Source organism: Falco peregrinus, chromosome 1 (assembly GCF_023634155.1).
Source record: "Falco peregrinus isolate bFalPer1 chromosome 1, bFalPer1.pri, whole genome shotgun sequence".
In the NCBI taxonomy this organism is placed as follows: domain Eukaryota; kingdom Metazoa; phylum Chordata; class Aves; order Falconiformes; family Falconidae; genus Falco; species Falco peregrinus.
Window position 1 is genome coordinate 97,337,286 of NC_073721.1, and position 24,123 is coordinate 97,361,408.

Below are 24,123 nucleotides of genomic sequence, written 5' to 3' on the forward strand. Positions count from 1 at the left end.
AGGATACAGAGACTAATTTCATTATCAAAATTTATGTATTTCCACCATTATTTTGAATAAAACCCTTATCATTCACTTACTTTCAAATAGGCATTTTACTCTCTCCTACTTTATTTCAGAACTTAGCAATTCATACATGGAAGCCTGTAACCCCAGAGTCTATTTTCTTCCTAATTAAAGAATCTTATTAGGACATGAAGAGTAGTTGCTGGATTTTCCTTTTTAAGTCCAGACCTGTCACTTCCTTGAAAAATAACTAGCAAATGAAAATGAGCAAGTCGTACAACAGTCCTGTAAAGCCTTCACCTAATAAAAGGAAAAATCCACTATTTCTCTGTATTTTAAGGGGTCATGTGTGCATGTTAATAGAAACCTCACATCTGAAGGATTTGTTTGTTGCTGTTCTACTAGCAGTGGGTTCTTAAAACAGAGATTTAACGCCAACAGCAGCGGAGATTGCTTGAGACTGCTTCTCTGTCTTACTGAGTTTTGCTCTTATCAGTTGCACAAAGCAGTCCAAGGCCTGACATTGCCTACGCAAGTGTCCCTCATGCTGCTTTTGAAAGGGAGAGCAAAAGCTCCTGTGCCGTTCTGTGGTCTGCAACACAGCATCACCAAAACACTGCTGGCACCACTCCCTAGACTAAACACCACTGGCAGCGTCCGTGTGGGCAGCAGCTCTGCCCAGTCACGTTTGGGCTGATCAAACAAAGCACTACCGCGACGGTCTCGGCAAAGTGAGATACTTCAGGGCAACGGTGCCGTTGCTGGAGTATTCATAGGCGCAACTAGCGAAACGTGCGCCCGCCAACGCCGGTGCCCAGGCAGAGCGGGAGGACCGGCCTAGGCCGACCGGGCCCCAAGGCCCGAGCCTAATCCCAGTGCCGGCCTCACCCGGGCAGGCCGCGAACCCCAGAGCAGCCCCGGGAGCGGGTGCCCCGAGCCTCCGGGGCAGGCCAGCGGTAACAGCGTGCCCCCGGGGCGGCAGGACCCTGCGGAGCAAAGACGCCGAGCTCCGGGCAGCTAGGCCGGGCCGGCGCCGTGAGGGCGGCCGGGCCCTGCCAGCGGCCCCGTCCCGCCCGGGCCCATGGCACGGCCGCCCCGCCCCGCCGTCGCTAGGCCCCGCCGCCAAGGGAGGAAGTGTCGTAACGGCTGACAGGAAACTTGGCCGCGGGTTACGGCAGCGGCGGCCGCGCTTGGCGGCCGCTGGATGAGCGGAGAGTGGGAGCCGCGGCGCTGAGGAGACGCGGGGGTGAGTGGCCGCGGCGGCGGGCGGGGAGGCCGCGGCGGCGGCGGGCGGGCGGGCGGCCGGGGCCCGCAAGGGACTGGGGAAGGGTCCCGGTGGCGGCGGCAGGGGGAGCGGGACAGCAAGAAGAGGCGACGGCGGGGTGGCGAGGCGGGGCCCGGACACCGTCTCTGCCTTTGTTCGCGCCCCCCCCCCCCGGCCCCGACCGCGGCCCGTGAGGCCGTCGCCTGTCCCCCTCGTCCCCGTCTCGTCTGACACCCTCCTCCTCGGTGAGTTTTTGTCGGTCTCTCCCGTAGGATATGGCCGAGGTACCGCCGGGGCCTAGCAGCGTCCTGTCCCCGCAGGGGGACACGCTCTCCCCCTTCCCCGGAGGAGGAGGGGGGGCTGCTTCCTCCTCCTCTTCCACCTCCTCTGCTGCCGCCGCCGCCTGCATCGGTGCCCAGGACGAGGAGGCTGAAGAGGAGGAGGAAGAGGAGGGACCCACGGGCGGACGGGAGAAGCAGCAGCGAGGAGGAGGCAGCGACGGCGGCAAGGGGGGACCGCAGCAGCACCGCCTCCACCACCACCACCACCACCCCCCGCACCACAACCACCAGCTCAACGGCCTCATCAGCCCCGAGCTGCGGCACCTGCGGGCTTCCCTCAAAAGCAAGATCCTCAGCTCGGAGGCAGGGGCAGCCCCCGAGGGGCTGGAGAACAAGCGAGCCAGCAAAACAATGGGCTCTGGACAGCAGCAGCAGTCATCGCCCCTGACCACGGCACCGTGCTCATCCCCGCTTACCAACCACCTCCCTCCTCAGGGAAGGACTGCACCCTCTCCTCCTCCTTCTCCCCCAGCAGCAGCAGGAGAGGACAGGAGCCAGCCTGCTGCCACAACAACGACTGCTGCTAAGACTGCAGCCGGCAATGGACTGGAAGGAGAGACTGGCTTGGAGGAGGAAGAGCAGGAGGAGGGGGATGAAGGAGGGGAGGAGGAGGAGTCCCCGCTGCTACTCTCCAGGTCCTTAGCAGCAGCTTGCAGTTTGAAAGGCTCGGGAACGGACTCTCAGCCCGAGGAGGACCTAACGATACGATACGTCCGATATGAGTCTGAGCTGCAGATGCCCGATATAATGAGACTGATCACCAAAGATCTGTCTGAACCCTACTCCATTTACACATATAGGTATTTTATCCACAACTGGCCACAACTTTGCTTTTTGGTAAGTGCTGGAGGGGGCAGGGAGGGCAGGAATTGGGGGTGGTTGGGGTTGGGGGGGAGACGATTAAAGGATTGACATCTGTGGGAACACTTCTAGTAATCTTTTGTGGATAAGGCCAAGCTTTTTTGGAAGTACCTGTCTTCCTAATGAAGTCCCCTTGTGACCTATACATGCAGAAGTAAAGCATGCGCTTGAAGTTTCTACATTTCTTACTATGTTTTAAGTGGTGGGGAAAGGGGTTGAGCACAGAGATAGGATCCAGGAATTCAAGGCTTCCAGTCTTCGTTTTGACATTGACTTTTGTGACCTTTGGTAGTTTGTTTTATCATTCTGTTTCAGTTTCTAGATTTGTATTTAAAAAAGAAAATACTTATTCCACTAGTGTCTTATGAGTGCTTAGTAATTCTTACACAATGGTTTTAGAACAGACTTCAGCATAGCTAGCATATAAACGTTAAATGATACATGAAGAGACACTGAAACGTTTTGTAGACTTCTTGATCTGTGAGCTTACTTTGAAAAAGACAAGTAAAACTGTATTGCTTCTTACAGATGTGATACCATATGCAGCATACAGAAATTCTCATGCTGCTTGATTGTCTTGCTGTACTAGTGTTGTATTTAGGTTTATATTCTTTCTGCTGCACTAGTGAAAAGAATGATTGGGTTGTCACCTTGTCTTTCTAAATGTTTAGCACTTCTTATGGAAGAGCTTCTGTCTCAGTTGAAAAGCATGCTTTTAGGATGATAGTCCATCCACAGGTATATGGAACTGAGTATAAGTTGGCCTGAGGTGTGTATGTGTGTAGTGGGAGCTCAGCTGTTTCTGATTTACTCATAGGAAAACTTAAATGTGCAAAACAGAACATTATGGGAGTGTATGGCACTTCCTTGCTAAGGTAAATGATGAAAACTTCTCTCCTGATGTTTTAATCAAAGCTGGACACCTCTCTGAAAGGTATGATTTAGCCAGAGCCAAGATACCCTTCAATTCAGGAGCATCTCTGTAAAATTTTAATAGGATATGAGTACAGGAGGTGAGGCTAATGGAATCCATCTGGCCTTAAACTTCCTGAATGTTCTTGATTTAGTCTGCTATAATTTATAGTGGGATTTATATGATTTATAGGAGGATTTTCAGAACTGTGCCTCTTAGAACCCTGAAGAGGGAATACAGCAAGATTATAGGAAGCTGAGCAAAGCATTACCTTCTGATATCAAAATATTTGAAAACATTGTTTGATGCACAGTCATGTTTGCCATTATAAGGATGCTGATCAGAGCAGAATGGTGTTTTTCAAGCACTGAGCTATGTGTGTGTGACTAGTGTAACTCATACTGAAAATAAATGCCCATGAACTACAAATATCCATACTTTCAGCATCAAGTGTATCACTGGTAATGGCGAGGTAATGTTGGATACTATTAGATCACAATGCCTTTGCTTAGACTTTAAATCTAAAAAAAAATTTTTTCTTAGATTTTTTCTTAAATCTAAAAAAAATCTAAAAAAAATCTAAAAATCTAAAAACTTTTTTTTGTCAGGGAGTAATGAGAATTTTTTTTGAAAAGAGCAATGGCAAGTTGTTTGACAGAGCACTAAACCAGGTGATTTCTAATAAGTGCATTCAAAGAATAAGATATGACTTAAGGAAAAGAAAGTTTCTTAAGCTTATTTTGTAGTGGCAGCTTCCTTTTTAATAGCCTTGAAGAATCAACGCAACTTTACTTGAAGGCTGTTTATTTGCCTTTTTTTTTTTTTTTTTTTGAAAGGTGAAGGTAAAGTACATAAAACTGTAGAGAAGAATATGTGACTATGAATGTCTAAAGCTAGCAAATTGTTATCTACCTAATAATTTGAAGGCCTTGGACTATGTTGTGTCAAATTGCATGGGGGTTTTTTGTGACTGGTTTTAGTATTTTTAAGGTTTGTTTTTTAGAGGCTGTCTTGAAGACTTTCTGTTCTATAAAATTTAATTTGTTCCTGCACTTAGTGGATTCCTGAACTACTGCTATCTAATAAGTCTCTTTAAAATATTTACCTTCAGTCAGGGACTGCATATTCCAATTAGCAAGAGCAGTGTCAGGATGGTGAACAGAAGCATGGTGCCTAATCTCACAGAATCATTTGTCTTCAATACCTTGTGGCCTCACACCCTTCTGGTTTCAGGTTTTGATTGCTCTTGGGGAGAGGGGTTAGACTGTAATTTAATTGTATTTGAAAGAATATCTGTAGTGGTTCAGTGTGTTCCTTTACTGAATTTTACTATCATAATTTTTTAAATCTTCCAATGTCACCTGTCTTCATTGCACTGTCAAGGGCTCCTTTCCCTTTCTCAAGGTGTGAGGGGAAAGTATTCAAACCATTTAAATTGAAGGTGGGATGTATATTTTCCATAAACAACCAGCAATTGTCCCTTGCTGATATTTATTCAGTAAACCATCTTAAACACCATAATTTTGCTATCTAGCATTCTGGATACCTGACAATGCAGAGCTATTTTCTGGGGTCATTATTGACATTATTCCTGATGATGATTATCTCATGGGTTTGAAACTGGCTGAGTTTTGGCTTGGCCAAGGTGCACTGTTGCTCTAATGGCTAGTGCAACCAAAAGGGCTGCTTGCTTTTCGTTTCTGTTCAACTGCCCCTTCCTGGCTTGTGTCAACCCTTGTGTTTCTCTGATGTTGGCAGCACTCCCAACAACAACATACACTGTGTGTGTGCGTATGCATGTATATGTTTTATGGTCAGGTTTCTGTTGGTTTATGGCTCAAGATATATTCACAGTAGGATGTCACAGGGACCGCTATTGGTGCCAGAGAAAAGGTGAGAATGCACAGCTGGAGAGGAGGCATAGGACCAAACCTAAATAGCTGCTAGCATGTTTTGCTGTATCAAACCCCTTCCTAGCTGTACGCTCAAAAAAACAAGTTCATATTCACTTTAAAAGGACCTGGAGATACTAGGAGTCTTCAAAACCTGTTCATTTTAATGTCAAATTCATCTGTGTAACTGTCTTCCTGGCTTTAGGGGTAACAAGTTGGCTGATTGATCAGTTCTGATGCGTTACACTACAGCGTTATCTGAGCTGTTGCAAGGTAATAACCTTCTCCATAAACTGCAACTGTCTGCTTGAACTCCGGTTTCGCTTGTTTTTGGAAGAGCAGGTTTGCACTGTGTGCTAGGTGTGGATGTCCTGTAAATGCCTGTTTTTCACTTATTCTCAGGAGCTGTCAGCCCAGTTTCTCTTCAAGTGACCTATGATAACCACTGCTCTGTCAAAAAATTACAGAGGAGAAGGGTATCTTTTGTTTCACATGAAGCATTTTTAAGCATCACTACAGCTGTGTCCCCATATGGATTGTAAATGCAGTTTCAAAGTTGTAGCTTCCTTTAAAGTGTTTTTGCTGTTTCTAGTCTTAGCAGTGTTAAAAGTTCTACTTCAGTTTAGAACTGTTACATTAAATATTTCAGAAAATTGTTTTCAAAATACTTTAGCGTGGGAGAGGTGAGCTTAGGAAACCTTGCTCTGTGCCAAAGTTAGTATAAGACAGGACGTAATAAAAGCGGAGTTCTGGCTGAGTGTTGTAACCTCTCTTGTAATTCACAATACTGCACCGCTCAGCTGCCTTTTAAGAAAAATCTGGAAAATCTGGGCTTTTATTGGGTTCTTAACTTTGCCACTAGCTATAGCAGCATTTATAATTTAAACTTTCACAAGTTTAAAAATAACCTATTAATTCCATGTAAGTGGTTTTAGATGTGTTGTAAATCCTAAATGACTGCAGTTAAGGTCTTGTTTTATACTAATGCTTTGCCTTTTTTTTTTTTTTTTTTTTAAATTGGATTTTATTCAAGAGTCTGAGCATACTTTGTTGAAATTAAGACTTGTAGGACATCGTCCCTGTTTTTCAGTTGCGGAAAACTTGGGGCATAAAAGAAGAACCAGTCAAGTTAGGAAACTGACTGAGAAGTCTTCCTAGCCTGTAGGAAGAAATTCTGTAACATCCTTTCCCAATTAGCAAACTCTCTCTGTATTCCAGCTTCCTCTTAGAAGTGATCGGTGGTTTCAGATAGTCTTGCTGTGCTACTTCTCACTGTCAGCGACTTCGTGAAAACTTCACTCTTTGCAGCATATGAGTAGGTAACAACAGCTAGTGTAGTTACTCTGGCAATGCCTTTGCACAGGAGGGAGTTACTTGCGTCGGGTTTCAGTGGAAACAGCGACTTAGTGATTTGCCCAGTATCCTAAAGAGCTCTGACTGAACTGCCAGACTTTAGGTTAAAACCATTAGCCTAAATGTATCCTCTAATGGCATTCAGTAACATGATCGCTAAATGTGAGCCAAAGGGTTTATACAGAGCTGTTTTTATGAAACTTTGGGATGGATTTTGGTGCATGTGCACAAGGGATGTTGTATTGCAGTAGTGCAGGTTCTACTGCATTTGAATTGCGAAATATTTCCCTTTCTGGGGCTAGTTAGTAGTTTTAATCTTCTTTAAATGGGAAGAAATGTCACAGGATGTAGGTATTAAATGCATACTCACACTGTGGCTGACAGACTTATTGCAGTTTCTGCTAATGAAATTAATGCCAATTGCTTAATTTTATGAAATGTAATGTTCTTGCTGAGTTACATTTCTGTGCTAACTCTTCTAGTAATACACGGTTGCAATATGGAGACATTGGAATCTAGTTTGTTTTAAACATTTAAATGTACTCATAAGAACAAAGATGATGCAAATACTTGATTTGAATTCATACATGTTAATCCTGCTAATGATTTAGGATGGCAGTAAATCTTATAGTACTCCACAGGGTTTATAATATATAATAGTAACTGGAGCTGAATTCTGTTCGTAGAAACTTGTATGTTTAGAAGTAGTGTCATATACCTGACAAGAAATTTGGTCCATGACTGTCTTTTCATACATGGTGTTGTCTGGGAAGTACTTTTTCTCTCTCCTCCCCACTCTATTTCAGTCTGTTTCTTTTCATTATTTACATATTCCTTCTCCAAGGAAGTAAATGACAAAGTTTTACATCACATTTTAGGTTCATTTCCCGCTTTAGATGAGGTTTTTGTTGCCTTTCCTCTCCTTTCTCCTTCTCTCCAGCCTTAAGTTGAGGGGGAAATGCAGAATGCTCTCTGTAAGTGGAACAACTGTAGATTAACTGGCAGACTTACCTGCCTAAAGACAGAGAAATAGGTTTGTTTGGGGAACTGGTAACAAAGTCATACTTTATTCAGCTTTCTGGCAACAGTGGTAAAACCAGTGGGTATTTTACTTCTTTGATCACTGAAACAAAATTCTGTGCTGTTCCTTGAGCGTTTTAAATATGATTCATGAACTTTTCAGAAAACTGCCCCAAACAAGAAAGAACATAGTCAATGTCTAGAATGTCACTACTCTTGAAGTGCATAAAAAGAAAAAAGCCCACACATATATCTTTAAAATTCTCTGCATGACTGTTAGAATCAACAATTTGCACGTGTTCGCTTCAGGGCAAAGCGTAACTATAACATGCTGGTTTGTGGTGTGCTTTTTTTTTTTTTTAGTGAGGTATAAGATTACATCTAGGTACTCTGCATAATTATAGCAATGTTATGAACAGTCTGTCTGATGATACTCTTTATTTAACTCCCTGGTTCTCTCAGGTCTGAGCCAAGATACAAAACTTGCCTTGAGCTGACACTTTGCATACACAGTTTTAGTATAAGTACAGCTTTTCTTTTTTATGGAATAAACTATGTCTTGGAACAAATGACAGACTCCTTAGAGGCTGTGTATTTCAGTCCATTTAGATCATGCTACAGTTCTTATTTGTTGTTTTCAAAAAACCTTTTTAGATTGTTTAGGGTTGTTCTTGGATACTGCTAAAAAAATGTGTTTTCCTGCCAAATAAAAACTTAGCTATAATTATTATTTGCCTGATGAGATTAAACTATATTAGAAATGGCATTAGGATCACGCTGTATCATAGAGCTTTGGAACTGCAGCTCATACATTTTGGGTTGCTTTGTTTCGCCTTTGATACAGCTCCTGACTGACAGCTAACTTGGTTAATAACCCACTGTCCAGGTAGAGATGCTAGAATACATTATTCTTCTTGGGGCAAAAAACCTGTGTGTCTGTGCCTGCAATATGATCTGCAGGAATGAATCTTCTGTCTGTAGAGTTGTAGCCTACAAGCTGTGTACAGAAAGATTCGGGTGGTTGGAGACTATAGGGTATATACCATAGACTGGAGAAGCAAGCACTGGTTCACAGGTGGGTTGCACTGAGGCCTGGCAATACTGGCTCTGGCAGGTCCTTTTCGTTTGATGTGCCTTACTGTTGTAAATTTGGATTATCTAGAAGCGCTTCTGCCAGCAGATGCTGGTGCCAATCATGGGCTGTAGGCCTGGTTTAGTTGCTGCACTTGAGCCGAAGGCTAGTTCCCCCCTGCAGATACAGGTCTGTCAAAGTCTGTGGATCCACTTATACACCCATACGTACAATTATGAGTTTCTTTTTTATCTCTGTCAATCTTTACTGAATGAATAGTAATTCATTCTCCCCTTGGATGCTATCCTACTCTGCAGCATTATTCAGTTTTACTGCTGCAGGTTATAATGTCATTAATCTCTCATGCTGCCTAATCCTTCAGTTAACACATGACTTAGTTTTTCTTACACTCCCTAATATATTACATTTTGGTGAACACAGTGAGTGGTTGTGCAAGTGGTTTGATATGTGTTCGGGGAGGAGTTGGGTTCTTTTCTTTTTGGGATTTTTTTTCTTAATGTTTCAGAATGACTGTGTCTCCTTGACCATGCTTTTTGTGGCGATACCATTGGGATTAACTGTCAGCGCATAGCTCTTAACAAATGAAATCTCTGAACAGTTAAAATGTGTGAAATTAACTGTGTGCTTTTTTGTTTGTTCTTTGGGTGTCATATGACTGAAAATGACAGTTTCTAAAGATTAAATGCAGCAACATTTTTCTCTGATCCTTTGTGGCCTTGGCATTAAAACCAGACAAAAATTAAGCATGTTATCTACCATAGCCCTTGTAGGTGAAAATTCAGATCACTATAAAACGGGGATGGACTTTTTGTCCTCTGCAGCAGCTCATGTGGAATGGTGATTTATGCCTTAACCTGGTCTTTTTTTTTTTTTTTTTTTTTTTAATTCTCCGTTTTCTGCCATGTGTCCTTGCCTGTAGACTTTGTGTAATAATAATATGGTTCTCTCCAGGACAATTCATTGGTTGTTAATTGCCTTGTAACTTTATTTGAATGTAATAAAGAAATTAGAGTCCTTTAATCTTATTTATACTTTTGGAGACTTTTTTTAAAATTTATGTAGGTATTTTTTAATAGCTTTATGCGAACAAATTTTGGGTGGCTGTTTCACTTAAAATGAACTGGTTTACTACTTTTGGTAGCACTGTAGATCACAAACTGAGAATGCATACGTGTATGTTTGTCTTTAAGGCCATGGTAGGTGAGGAGTGTGTAGGTGCCATCGTCTGCAAGCTGGATATGCACAAAAAGATGTTCCGCAGAGGTTATATAGCCATGTTAGCAGTGGATTCCAAATACAGAAGAAAAGGAATTGGTAAGAATAGTCTTTTTTGTTATTTCTTATTTAAATCCTGTGGTTGGGATAACTGTAGCTGTCATAAAGATTTAAGCAGAACTGAACTTCTAGATGTGGTGGTTTGTCTGTCATCCCTGCCTTACTTGACCACATAAGCTCCCTAGTGGCTTTTTTTTTGTTTTGTTAAAATAACCTGAAATGCCCTAGGAGATTTATGTCTGGGATGCAATAAAGCTAAAAAGAAAGGCAGTCAGCAGCCCCTTACCTCTGCCTACCACAACTGTCAAACAACAGTGGGAATTGCTTTGCATTTTTATATGTGCCCTCATCACTGTATTTCTATGTCGTGTTCAGTCTTCTCTTTTTTTCAGTAAACTTATGCCCTGGCTTTCCCCTATCGGTTATATGTATATTGGTCACTGGGGAGAATGTATGTAGCTCATTGTTGTATTAATAAGTGAAGAAAAATAGTTGTGTATTGCCATTTGAATGACTGAAAGAGAGATCTATTTTGTTGGGAAGTTACACCATAAAAGAAATCATTCTTGGCAAGGAGTTTGCCCTCCCTTGTTAATCAGTTTTGCCCCGATGAAGAGATTTTCATTCTAATACCAGTTATTCTAGTTGGCTTAATTAAAGATCTGTTCTTACAGAACTTATTTTTTTTTTTATGTTGGTTATTGTAAAATCACATTTTGTAACATATTTTTAACTTAAAACATAGATGTCAGCTTTAAAGTCTAGCAATGTGCTTCACCACTTATTCACGCTGAACAGCTCACCCCTTCATGATTAAAGACAGAAAAATTACTTGCAATGGAAAAATATGGTGATACACTGCAGAATGGTACCATTGTGTGTTCTCCTTTAAAAAAAACAAAATTCCCCCAAACTTGACACACTATGTATTATCATGACTATTTAAGAACGTGCATTTTTTTCTTCTCTCAATGCAATTCAAAAGCCATTGTTGGTTTCTATAGTGGAGCAGAGGGAAGAGGATACTGAGAAATCACTGCGTCTCCTTTCCTTTTAGCTGAGTCATGAAGGAGCCTGCCATAATTTAATTGCAGGTGCTTGGATTCATAAGTAAATAAGAACTAATGCTGTTATTATGAAGATCTCTGCAAGATTTTTCCCTTGCTTTAGTCAGTTTGTTATTTTAGAATTACGTAAATAGAATTCATATTTAAAGCCTTGCTTACTTTAGCATTATGTATGTTGACTTTTTCCTACATTTGCCACCTTGCTGTTTCTCAAAGTGTGCTGTTAATCTGACGAATTGTTTTAAATGTAGTACAGTTTTATCATACGTTCAATGAAAATCTTAATTGATTAAAGTTTTAGGAATACTTTAAAACATTCTCTAGATTTCTTGGGATTTTTTTTCCTTTTCCTTAGCCTTCTTATGGAAGTGAGATTTATGCAATTTCATTGAACAGCAGTTTTTTCCACTAATAACTTTGAAATCAACTTTCAATTTCACCCCAATTCTACAGACAGGTAGGGATATTACATTTGTAGAACTGTTGTGAACTAGATGAAAAATAATGATAAAGAATTAAATTAATGCTTGATTGAGGGGAAGGGATGAGCTTCAACCATATTATTAGATACTAGCAAATCCAAATGGGAGTTAGCCACAAGAAAAGTGGTTTCATAAGCTCTGTTACTAATAGAAGTATTTGTTTTAGTAAGAGGAAATTCCCTTGGAAGATGAATGTCCTTCAAGTACGTGCCAGCAGATTTTGACTTTAAATGCAACAAAAAGGAATGAATCACAACTTGGAAGGCTATATATAACACTATGTTAAACATAGAAGCCTGTTTCTAATATCCTTGTGTTAGAAGAATCCTGCACTTAAGCTGAGTCTCTGTATAACTCTATGGATTATTTTAATGTTCAAGCTTGAGACTGCAACTTGACTGCAACTTCTTGTTTCTTTTCTTTCTTTCTTCCCTGCTTTCCCCAGGCATCACGTCATGTAGGTAGCAGACATGTTAGTCATATATAAACTAGCATCTTTTGCTCTGCAACTCTGACACTTACTGAAATCTATATTTCAGGTACAAACTTGGTTAAGAAAGCTATTTATGCTATGGTTGAAGGAGATTGTGATGAGGTAAGATTTCATAATCAAAAACTTTCGTAATGTAAATTGCATTCTCCTATACGTGGATTCATTTCACAGTTTTGCTTCTACAGGACTTTTTAGGTGGGAAATGGGTTGTAAGAAGCTCTTCCTTTTATTATAAAAGGAAAAATAAAAAAAGTATGGCACAAATAGGAGAAGGATTTTCTAAATTTATCATAAGTGTTCAAATTCAGTGTTTTAGGGTTTTTTGCGAAGCCTTCACTTACAGGTGCATTTTCCTCCAAAGACTAGTTTAAGGTGCTGCTGACCTGTGTAATACTTCCATACTTTAAGAATATGCGAAGATACTGGAACAGTGTGTGCTGTAGTATTGCAGAATGTGGTTTTATCGCAGCAGGTCATCAGGCTGTTCTGACAGTGCGTAGCTATATTAAGTAGCACTAACAGAACTCTAATGATTAAGCATGTCAACGAAAACTTGGAAGGGAAGTGACTGAATCACTGTCAAACTTTCTCTGGTTTATCTATTATTAGTCTTACCAGATTACAGTCCTTAGTTGGGGGTGGGGGGGTTGTATATGTATGAAGTAACTATCTTTGTGCCATGTTTAGCTTGTGAGCAACTCTCCCTACATCCATCCTCCTTAATCAGGCTATCTGTCCCTTTAACTTTCATCTTCTTGGTACAATGCAATTGTTAGCTTGTTCCCGATACGTGAGTACTGTGTCATTTCAGTATGTCATAGTTAATGATCCTTTGATCTCTCTGTTACCTTGTTTCAACTGCTCCCTCAATTGTTCTACTGTGGTGTGGTGAAGTTTGTTACGCAAAACTACAATTTTTGTCACAGAACATCTGGCACATGGTCTGTTTTTCCACTTGTGTTGTGCCTCTTGCAGCATCCCTGCATATGTTCTGACTTCATTCATTGCTTGAGATTATTTATTTTTCCTTTCAAGTTCCTTCATGCATGTGCTTGGTGGTGTCTCCCCCCCAATTTATGTTGTACTCAGACAGTATACTGCAATCTGATAGTCTTGTAATTCTTCAAGTTCTTTGGTTTTGCTTGTTGCTATGTTGTCATCATTTGCTATGTTGTCATCATATATAATATGCTTTGCTCTAATCTGTTTTACTACTTGCTATACTGAACTAGTAAAAAAAAGAGGTTTTAACACCCCCCCACCCCACTGCCCTTGCTTTCTTCCGTGGTCTTGAATTAATTTGCCATTGCTAGAGTATTGAAGATTAAAAATAAATAATTCAGACATAGTATCACACTGTTTATATTGCAGTTGGAGAACTGAGATGCAGATAAGTGAATTGCCTGCTTTTGTTAGCCAGTTTGCTACTGACTCTTTATTTCTACTCAAGCTGCCAGAGTTGCAATAATTACCATGTGATTTATGAATTTGTGTACTGCTCATGTAAATTCATTTCTAAATTGGACCATCTAACAAGTATACAGGAGAGATCACTATGTGCATCTTTCTTTTTTTTTTCTACCACTGTAATACTAGTCCAAGAGCCCTTCTTACCATTTTGTGTTTAAAAACAAAATACATTTGATAAGGATTGCAGGCTAGTCTGCAGTGAGACCTCATTAAGTATTAGTCACAGATTTTCATCTATGGTGCTGTATAAATGCTTTGTACTAAGTGCAGAGGGCATTTTTCAGAGACTTGCTGTCACTCTTTAATCGAAGGCACTACAATTCCAGCTTCTTTAAGTGTGTGCTGGACGGGTGTAGGCATGTTTGATTTCCAATTTGGAAGCTGTGTAGCCGTGTTTGTGGGATGATGATTCTGAACCAATTATGCCCTGCTTCTTGGGGGCTTTTGCATCAGCTGAGTCTTGTGCTGGCAGAGAATTTTTAAATGGGAGCCCATTATGTCTGGGCAGTTTGGAGTGCAAGCAGAGTGGTTTTCTGACTTTCTACACCAGTCAGCAGAGGCATACCCATGTTGATTTGATACATTTATGTTTTTCTTTTTCACATACTGGTTTTCTCCAACCAAATTTCATGTTTACTTTTTTGATTTGTCACCAAATGTAGGCTTCTTCCAGATATACATGGTATAAAATGATGATGTTGATTACCTGTACCACATGGTGAATTGCTGAGTTTTCAGTCATGACCAGAATCTGAAAAAATCCAACTAGCTTCCCATTAAAAGCTCTATCCAACAGAGCCAAGACACTTGCCCTTGCCACTTTTTAGAACAGTTGTTGGGAGAACAGTCTCTAATCGATGCCTAGAGCTGATCAAACATGGTAGTGCCTCACAGCAATTTGTCTTCATGATTAAGCTATTTACACACCTCATCTCAGCTGCTCTTAAGATATTTTTCTCCATCTCTTAAAATCAGAAGCATGACGAAAATAGAAAGATGCTGCTACTTGATATAAGATGAACTACGGTTAAAAAAATGCTATTTTCTGAAACTTGCTTGGAATAGGATTAAAAACATGAATATGCAGCTGTGGGTGTCATGAAAGATTTCCAAAAGCTGCTTGGAAACTCTTCCCTTCAACCTAATTATGGAATAGATGCAGTAAATGTGCTTAGTTTTAATAACTTGTGGCATATAATCTGATAAATGCGTTGTTGTGTGTGTTACTATTCAAAGTATTGTAGACTGGACTTATGAGGTATCAACACCAAGTCCTGAAAAATACAGGATTTATCCAGCACCATGGATGAAAACCTTGAAAAATTGCTGCTGATGTACTGGCATTTCGAAGTATGCTGCAGTATTTTAGTGATTAAGGACATTCTTTTTTCTGTAAGTTATTTTAGTGGGAATAAACTAAGCCAGGCCTGTGGGACAAGTGATTTACAGTGCAAGCTTGTGTGGTCAGCCAGCTGCCTAAGAGGTGGTTTATGCTGTATGCCATGCTTCAAAACTGAGAGGCAGTATCGTTCCAGCCAGAGGTTGTTTCTCAGCTTGAGGAAGCTATGGGGTGAGTAAGTGAAGAAGGGAATTGGCTGGAAAGGAATCTGTGTGGAGGGGGGGAGATGGTCATGGAGCTGGCCATGGCCTACATTAGGATAGAAACGAGAGAAGTGATTTGATGCTGGGGTGGGTGGTTGAACTAGAAATAACCTTCAAGCCCGAAGAAAGTAGTCAGCAGCATGCTTTGAGCTCGACTGTCTGCATATAGTGTCACAAAACTTGAGAGATCTTTGATTTTTTTTTTATTTTTTCTTTTTTAACCATGGTGACTTTCTCAGGCATTTGATGTTAATGAATTCTAATATTTGGGGTAGTGAACTGAAGGTTTCCAAGATTATAATGGCCTGAGTTCCCAACAGGTCACAATAATGTAGAATTAACTTGATGGGCTGGTTGCATAGAAAACTGCAAAAATATTTCCACTGTGAACTGTGGAAATAAATCGGATGAGGGTGAATAGTTTTGCTCCAATCTCCAAAGTTTTGAAGAGATTTTTCTTCCAGTGTAAAAAAGGAAAATATCTGCTAACTCCAGCCAGTTGGGTGTATGGCTGGGTTTTGTACATTTGCTTAGTTCTCAGTGACATTTTTCAAGAATTGTACTGCTTAAGACCTTCTTGTGGAACTGTTATATCCTTTAATCACAACTAGAAAGGAGGAATTGTTCATTCATCTGTAGGTTTTCCATCTGTAACAAATTACTAAGTAATCTGCATACAATTAATTCACTTTGTATTACTGAAATAACGTACCATGTAACTGGTAACTAATCAAAACAAGACCCTATGAAGTGGGACTTCTAAGAGCTTTTTTAAACAAAATGTAGAATGTGAAAAGGAATTGCAACTTCTCATGAGACTTTCCATTGAGAACTTAGGGTGATTTAAAGTGGGACTTTTTTAACCACACTAGTAGGCTATGTCATTTTAATTCAGTATCACACTAGTAAAAATTAAATGTCTATTTTCATATAATACTATTTGAAATTATCAAACACTGACAGCTTTTTCTTGATGTAAAAATCATCTAAGATATTGTTACTTTTTTGGGTACTACCTTTCTTTAAAAGTTAAGGCAGTTAAACTGATTAAGGACCCTGGATAAGCGCCCATAACTTGAATCTGATGGTATGTCAGACTTACAAGTAAGAATAGCAACCTTTTCTGTGAGTGCTGAGAGAGTACTTTATTCATTTGCTTATTTGGTTTGGCTGTATTCATTCTATTACTTGTTTTCTAAACTTGAGTTCAGTCGGAGTTTAAACTAAAGAAGTAAGAAAGCTTGACCTCTCAGTTTCTCTTTAGTTTAGGAATAAATTCTAGGTATGGAAAGGTAATAAGAAACATTTCACTCCACTCTCACTATAGAATATTTCTTGGTTCTAGACTCAATTAAAATTAGAGAGTTGAGATAAAATGTTAGGTTTATGAAATTTAAGACGTAAGAGAAAGTAATAGCCTTCAGGAAGTTGCAGCTTGTGCAGAAAATGCTGTTAAATCCAATCAGACCTTTGCTGGTCTCCAGGGGAGGATGTGATTGTGTTATTAGAGGATTTAACAGGCATACGTGTACAACAAAATAGACCCTATGAGACCAGAAATAAATGTCATCATTGAAGTTTTGCAGCTTGTTTAAAAATATCACACAGAAAGAGATGCATCCTTCACAAAACTGATTAAATTTGGATGAAATACGACACTGTTTCCTTGTTAGAGAATAGAAATACATCTTTACCCCTTTGAAATAAATGCAATGTATTGAGATCAGGGAATTCTTTTTCATTGTGCTGAGTCTCCCTTAGAAATACCAGAGCAAATCTCTTGCATTTGCTTTCAAGATGAGCATTCACTCAGGTAGCGGGATTCCAACAAACCCGAATTTCAACATTTAACCACTCCCTTAAATTCAGTGATTTGTGGTGTTGGAAGTCTTTTAGCATTGCAAGGTGTTCAAGCTTGCAGTTGGGTGCAGACCTGTTGTATCACTCTGCCAGGTTACTACACTTTGAGAGTGAATGGCATTTGTAGCTAAGACTTAGAATAATTAGTCTCTTACACTGTGGATTTAAATGGGTCAGATTTCGTCTTTGGTGTGATGCTTTGTTTTAGTTTGAATTAATAAGTTGTACAATGTGTATAACCATGTAGAAAATGGCACTCTTCAGGAAAACTATTGTGCTTCCATAGCTTGTTATAAATTAATAGTTACACCTTTTAATAAATTAAGAGTGTTACTTCATCAAGTCAAAATACTTGATAGTAGTATTCTGTGTGGTGCCAGCTAGAGAAATTCAATCTTTAATTCTTGCCATAAGACTAAGAATTGAATTAGGTTGTCTTAAGTGTGCGGGTACAACAGACTGTCCTGCTGTAATATAAGAACTCTTGACTATTAATATTTTAATGTGTGACTCTTAGTTCCTTTTCAGACATCAAACTGCTTCTAAGTCTTACGTTGTTCACTGGGTTGTTACCTCCAGGTTTGGTATTCTTTCAACATTCTTACACTGAGAAGCGCAGGGGGAATTATTCATTGGAATGTGGTTAGAGTGTAGAATGGCTTGAAACTTGAGTAATGGTGAAATATATACATTAAATGGATTTTTAAATCTTATTGAAGGTGACCGGTCTAACTACTGGCTGCCTCCCTCTTTTATATCGGCTTAGCCACTCCTCAGACTGCAGAAAATGAACCTGATGAAGAGAAAAAGGAAAGGTTTTCTGCCAGATTGCTTTTTGAAGTAGGTCAGCAACAAGTCTGGTGAGCTGACAGAAGAGGTGAGGGGGGAATGGAAATGTCTGCCTGAAGGCAGTGGGGCCACAGAGTCCATGAAGTAGATAACTTAAACTGCTCTACAAATACAGGGTAACGTCTTGTTTCTGGTTTGTGGGGGATGTTAACCAGTTTTCTTGCTTTTTATTGGAAGAGAAGGGAATCCTGAGTTTTGCAGTGTGGTAGATGACTTTTTTTTTTTTTTTTTTTTTTAAGACTCGGGGAGTTTTCTGTATATAGTTCTAACTACACAGAATGGGTATCAAATGCTGGTTTAGAAATAGCTGTTAGTGGACTTAACACCAGCAGTGATGACTGGTTTGCTTGCAGAAATTGCTTAGGCTGTATTTTCATTATATGGTCTTTCTGCAGTGTCCATCAGCTCTTGTTTAATATGTGAATGTACATTGTTACGGGACTGTATGTAGTCTAGTCAGCTTATTAGTTCAGCCTGTGTTCTTGTACAGCTGTGATCTGTCCTTAATAGCAGAATCCTTAAATAATGGAGTTTGACAACAGTAAAGAGGCAAAACAAGTTTTTATCATATGGAGTGGGTGCATGGCTTACCAGTTATGGCAGAGCTCTATTCAGTGCATTTGGAGAAAAGAGGGGGAAACAGAGGGACATATTTTGGCAGTTTTGTAACTAACTGGTTAATGCCAGTGTGGTTTTTTGCATGCACTTCAGACTTAATTTGGACTACTCTCATGCTTGGGTTTGGTCTGAGCTATTTATGACAGGTCTTTCTGCAACTGGGATCATACCAACACAGGGGGGAAAAAGATGGAAAAAGCTGTTCTTTCTTCCTGGTTTGTGCTCTGATTTGAGTTTGGGATACTTGTGCTGAGCACAACACAAGTTGTGCTTTGTTTTGTTGCAAACACTGGCTGTCACAGCTAGCTGTATCTAGGTCTAAGTTTGTATCTAGGCCTAAATCTATTGAATTAGAGGTCAATGATATTAAATGACTAAAAAAAACCTTATGCCAAGTTCTTGAGAAACATGCAAAAGTTCGGTTGTTCATTCAAAATTTAAAGTATTGTGGATTGTGGACCTTAACCTGGTTTGCAGGTTGGTTTTGGGGGGCATGGATGTTGGGAGGAAGGAGTTGTTTGGTTTGTGCGTGTTTGTTTTTTACCTTGGCTATTAGGTAATAAGTTGAAATGCTGTTTACAGCAAAGAACTAAAATCTTGATATGAATGAAGTAGTTTACAGTTACAGTTCTTGATTAACTGCTATTTTTTTTTTTTTTTAATGTGGGAAGGGAGAGGGGTTGCTTGAGTAAGTCAGAACAAGAAGAAATTAATTCCACTTGTTGCTAGTAAGTGTACCTTTAAATAAAAACTTTGAAATTGGTTCAGTAGTCATGTAATTGCAACTGCTTTCTAATATGATATGTTTTTTCCTTTTTTTTTTTTTTTCCTTAAAGGTCGTATTGGAAACAGAAATCACAAATAAGTCTGCTTTGAAACTTTATGAAAACCTTGGTTTTGTGCGAGACAAGAGGCTGTTCAGATACTATTTAAATGGAGTTGATGCACTGCGTCTTAAACTATGGCTGCGTTAAAAGAAACCATCACATCAAGCAACTGACGTCTCAACAGCGCAGAGTTGTCCTTTGCATGCAATGCAATTTGTATAAAATTGCTTTGCAGGTGGACTTAGTAATTTCCATGCAGCTCTTAATCTGTCAGTGTCTCATTGAGTGTCGCACATATTTGTTGCACTTTGGCATGGCGCATTTGTTCAGAATTAAAACAGATTGTTTCAAACTTCGAGTTCTTTTGGTACCAGCAAGATGTGCCAGTTGATAGCCAAGATAATGTTCATTCATTTGCAAGTCTACTGACTGTATTACATACACAGTGAACATTTTATCAAAGAACCTGTATGTGGAACACGACTTTTGGTTCCAGAAAAAAGCCAATGTAGATTGTAAAATTCTATAAGTATACTAACATTTCATACAAAAATTGCCATAGTTTTCTGGAAAAAGGCTTCAATTTTAGGTTTTATTTTTCAATATTGAATTTTCCATTCTTAAATATTGGTACCTCAGTGATTAGTGAATGAAAAAATGTATTGTAGGGTGGGGTGTGTGTTACAATGAGTAACAGTAACAATTAAATTGCGTCTGCCAGTGCCTGTATAGATAAGTATATTTGTCTTCACCTCTAAGTTTGGAGTGCATGCTTTTGTTCTTTTACTTTCTTCAATTGTCTTTGCAAGAAAATTTCTGCTTTTATTTAAATTCTGGATTTGATAATAAATTATTTCAGATTTTTATAATTTGGATACTTCTCCCAAATGAGGGTTTGGAAGGCCCTTCTTTTCTTATAGCAAGAAGTGTAAGCTATTTTGAAAACCTTGAGTAGCTGCTAAAAGAGAACCTGATGTCACCAGTAAATCTCTGCTGGTTTTAGATGCACTTTTTTCATTGAAAGAGTGAGGGACTTTTAAAAGAAGATATAGGAAATTAATGTAAATTGGTATGATTTTATTTAATCAAAATTATTGATAGAAGCTCTGAAAAACAGCTATTTTAAGATAGGTGGAACAATTTTTTTTCAGATTCAGATTGCTTTGCTTCAGTGTTCTAAAATGCTTCAATCTTTGGTTCTTGGTTTTGGAAATAAATTTCAAGGTGTATTGTATGCATTTTTAGCTGCTCTCATTTTCTCTAGACTTACATGAGCTAAATTATTGGGGGATTTTTTTCCCCTCTAAAATCAAAGCAGCGGGGAAGGACTTCTCTCTTTCTCTTTCTCGCATCTGCCCTTGCTCTGTTTTCTCTTTTTTTTTTTCCTTTCTTTAATTGGGCTTACATAGGTTTTACCAATACCCATCAATTTTTTTCAGTAATTACAGTGTCTAGGCTTTCCTGTTCAGTGTGATTATATAGCCCAGTTCTATGAATCAGTTGGATTTTTTTCAGTTCGGAGGAAAAAAAAGGTATTAATTGACTTGTGGAAGCACCTATGTAATCTGTGAAAAGGATGAACACTCAGTGAATCTGCTCTTCTTTAGTTGAGCATACTCTTCAGATTTGCCTTACTACACTTTCTTTTTTTATTTTTTATTTTTTATTTTTATTTAGGGTTTGGTTTGAGTCACGGGGGGTTTTTTTTGCTAATTACTGTACAATGAAAAATAAAACCAACAAAACCCCTACCTCCAGTAACATTTGGAAAAGAGCCCTGTGCAGGAAAACTGGATTTAAAGGAAAGCCTTATTTTGCACAGACCAATCGTACATGGTGATGGACATTTCTTACCATGTACAAATTATGAGTTGTATTTGAAAATAAAGATTTTTAATGGAAATTGGCCCTTCTGAGTTTTCTGCTTTTAGACACTATTTGCGCTTTTGAGGGGGTTTGTTCCCCTCGGTAAAGAAAACTCATACTCGAAATGGTGCCCGAGAAAAAGTGTTTTAAACTGGAATCTGTTACTCTCAGAATGTGTGGAGTTCAGCGTAAAGCCTGTATGTTGCCACTACTGCCTTGTGACATGATAAAACCTTTTGTTCACGTCATCCCAATCCCTCAGGTTTGCCAGTATTTCTGGGTGGCTTTTCAGGAGGTTTCGTTCATAGTTAAGCCTTAAATGTTGGCAATGTTTAATCGATCAAAACTGATTTCTCTCAGCCATGGTCCAGTGGTCCAGGACGTAGTGACTGCTCTGGCTTGCTTGAACTAAGGAGACAGATCAGGGAGGCTTCATACCTTGTCGGTAGCTGTTGGACTTGTATCACAAATTGCAAACTAGGCTATCTTGTATGTCTGCTGATGTTTAAAAACTGAAAAGCCAGACAGGCAAGTTTTCTGTTGGTTAATATTTAAGCCGTGGGTGTCTTCAGATTCAAAAGCCGACATAGCAGTTAGCCAAAATCACTTTTCATGAAGGCACTGCCAAAAACGTTGCTTCTGATCAAACTTCAAATACAATTCTGTTTGTTTATTGTAAGAAGTAGTTGTCGCCATGCACGTTTTGAAAACACTGCGCAAAATAGGTTCACATTTCTTTTAAAAGAGGACATTGCCTGAAAGGTTCTGATATTGCTGCTGTGTAACACACAGTTCACTACGGAAGATACAGAAGTTGTATGTGTTGGTTCATCATAAAAGAAACAGATTTGGTCTCTGTGTTGCTTGGGATTTGGATGTCAAGTGGGAAGTTCTGAATTTGCAAAGAGATGAAAATAGATTTTTTAAAAGAAATCTAGCAATGAAAAGTTGGTTATTTCTTGTGTCTATTGCTAAAACACAGTCCTCTCCCCCTCTCCTTTTGCATTGACAAATCTAACCAAGGAGTTGATCACTTTTATATTTAAATTTGCCCAAATGTTGATACTGGCTGACACGTCAGTATGGATGCTTGCATTATATTGTTTTTTTAAGAAATGTTCAGGTTAATCACCTTTAAGAGAAGTAGGAATAATCTAATTGGCGTTGCATAGTACATCGCAAACTATTTTTGAGGGCACTGCAAGACATTGCTAAAACTGAGTGCTGTGTTGAAAAATTTTCAGGTCTTGTATAAACATTACAACCTGTATTGGAGTTCAGGTATCAGGTGGGCATCTATGAAATTACCAAGTGTATCTCAAAATACTGGACTGCTGTTTTGAGTGGATTATATTCTTCTGTCCCTTTATCCTTTTTGATGAGAACAAAAACAGTGGGGTTATGAAATGTACAAGCTGTCTAAATACAATGCAGTCAAATAAATGGTTACGTTGTTTATCTATTTCCTTTTGAATGGAAATGCTCTAATGATTGCTTTGCTTTTGTCTACAAAATATGAATACACACTTACTCTTGAGAGAGAAATGGTGGAGAGACTTTTACAAGAAAATTGTTTATTGCCACTTGATTTTCATTTCCATGCTTGTGTTGGAAGCATCTCAAATAGCATTTGTATGAACATCAGTGTCATAGCTGAACTAAAATGGATTCTTCTTTCATGTCTGTGAAAATGCAGTCATTCTGGACTTTCCTGGGAGATAAGGAGTGGGGGTTTTATTATTTCAGTTGTAATTAGCAGGAGTTGAGAATTGCTTGCAGCCCTTGCAAAGCTGAGAACTGTCGCTCTTAAAAGTGTATGGAGGAGCCATGGATTTTGCAAATCCTTTGTGCTTTATTCCCTCTACAATTATGATTAGGCTCCTACAACTTGCTGAGAACTTGCCAGGAACTGTTGTGCCTGTTTGGCTGTGTGTTTGGAAAAGGTGTGCAGGTAACAGTTGTAACCAGCTTCTGTTAGAAATTGCTGCTCACCTGCCAGCAGCTCCCGAGTCTTTTGTTCTTCCAGCTTCTTTTCTGATTCCTTATAGCTAGGGTATCTAAATGCCAGACTTTTTTCTGAATTAAGGCTTCACAGATGATGCATCACTTCTTACACTTTTTCTGTTTGTCCCAGTAGTAGGAACTGTTGCCCATAATGGAAGTTTCTGCCCAGCTTCAGGGACTGAGTGCTGCATGTAACTTTTTTACCCAGTCATAAACCAGTGCTTAACAGCCCTGCTGCTTTTTTTTTTTAATCCTCTGATTTCTCTAAGTATTGAAATCTGTACAGGATAAGGGTTAAATTATTTTCCCTGTCTTGCACTGCAGGGTATTTATAGCCTTGCTATATCTTGTTAGTATGCATGGGCTAAAATAGATTTGGAGAAGCCTAACATTTCTTTTACTGTGAAATTACAAGAAGTATTTTTCTCATAGCTAGTCCAGACTACACAAGACTGGTTAGGTAATATTTTTAGGAATTGAGTGGTTTGTGTGTTGCCCACCAATGCACACTTTAAAATCCGTGATTTCTTTAAATATGCGGTGCAGAGGGATCCTGAGCTATGACTTGTACAGGGAAAAGAGAAATGTCTCTATGCAGAAAGGTTTTTGGTAAAGAAGTGGAGGCTTTTACCCTTCTACTGCTGTCTGGCCCCCTGTGGGGAGGGTGGGACTATGACTACACTTTACTCTTGATCATTGCTGTTCATTGTGATGCTTAAGGGTGGTAAGGTAAAAAAGTGAAATTCAAAAGAGTGTAGAATAGGTAAGGTATTGATCTTCTTAACTTGATGTCCTCCACAGGAGGACAGACCCCCTTCAGTGAGGTCTGTGTGAGCCCTCTGCAGAGGCAGTTGCGGATGCCTGCAGTTTCTGTGGATTCAAGGGGAGACTGAGCAAACGCTTGAAAGAGAGATCTGTTCAGGGGTGCTAAGTGTACAAACCATATGAGGCTCAGGAAGCTTCCAGA

The 24,123-nt window shown here is 39.6% G+C and overlaps 1 protein-coding gene across 3 annotated transcripts; it reads left to right on the forward strand.

Moving 5' to 3' along the window:
- The first annotated feature begins 1,156 nt into the window (after positions 1-1,156).
- On the forward strand, positions 1,157-22,614 carry NAA30 (N-alpha-acetyltransferase 30, NatC catalytic subunit). Of its 3 annotated transcripts, XM_055799747.1 has the most exons (5): positions 1,157-1,252; positions 1,543-2,448; positions 9,934-10,057; positions 12,107-12,162; positions 19,296-22,614. In XM_055799747.1, exons 2-5 carry the CDS (start codon positions 1,546-1,548, stop codon positions 19,431-19,433), a joined length of 1,221 nt encoding a protein of 406 aa, XP_055655722.1. In that variant the 5' UTR covers positions 1,157-1,252; positions 1,543-1,545; the 3' UTR covers positions 19,434-22,614. The 3 variants fall into 3 exon arrangements, with proteins under 3 accessions (XP_055655722.1, XP_055655738.1, XP_005243073.1); XM_005243016.4 differs by lacking the exon at positions 1,157-1,252 and having other exon boundaries at positions 1,305-2,448; XM_055799763.1 differs by lacking the exons at positions 9,934-10,057; positions 12,107-12,162.
- Positions 22,615-24,123: the final 1,509 nt, after the last annotated feature.

Bases quoted from the DNA above. Each gene is read 5' to 3' on its own strand.
- NAA30 (XM_055799747.1), top strand. From the start codon at position 1,546: ATGGCCGAGGTACCGCCGGGGCCTAGCAGCGTCCTGTCCCCGCAGGGG. The intron at 2,449-9,933 runs GTAAGTGCTGGA...TTTGTCTTTAAG, and splicing joins GGCCACAACTTTGCTTTTTG to GCCATGGTAGGTGAGGAGTG. The intron at 10,058-12,106 runs GTAAGAATAGTC...TCTATATTTCAG, and splicing joins ATACAGAAGAAAAGGAATTG to GTACAAACTTGGTTAAGAAA.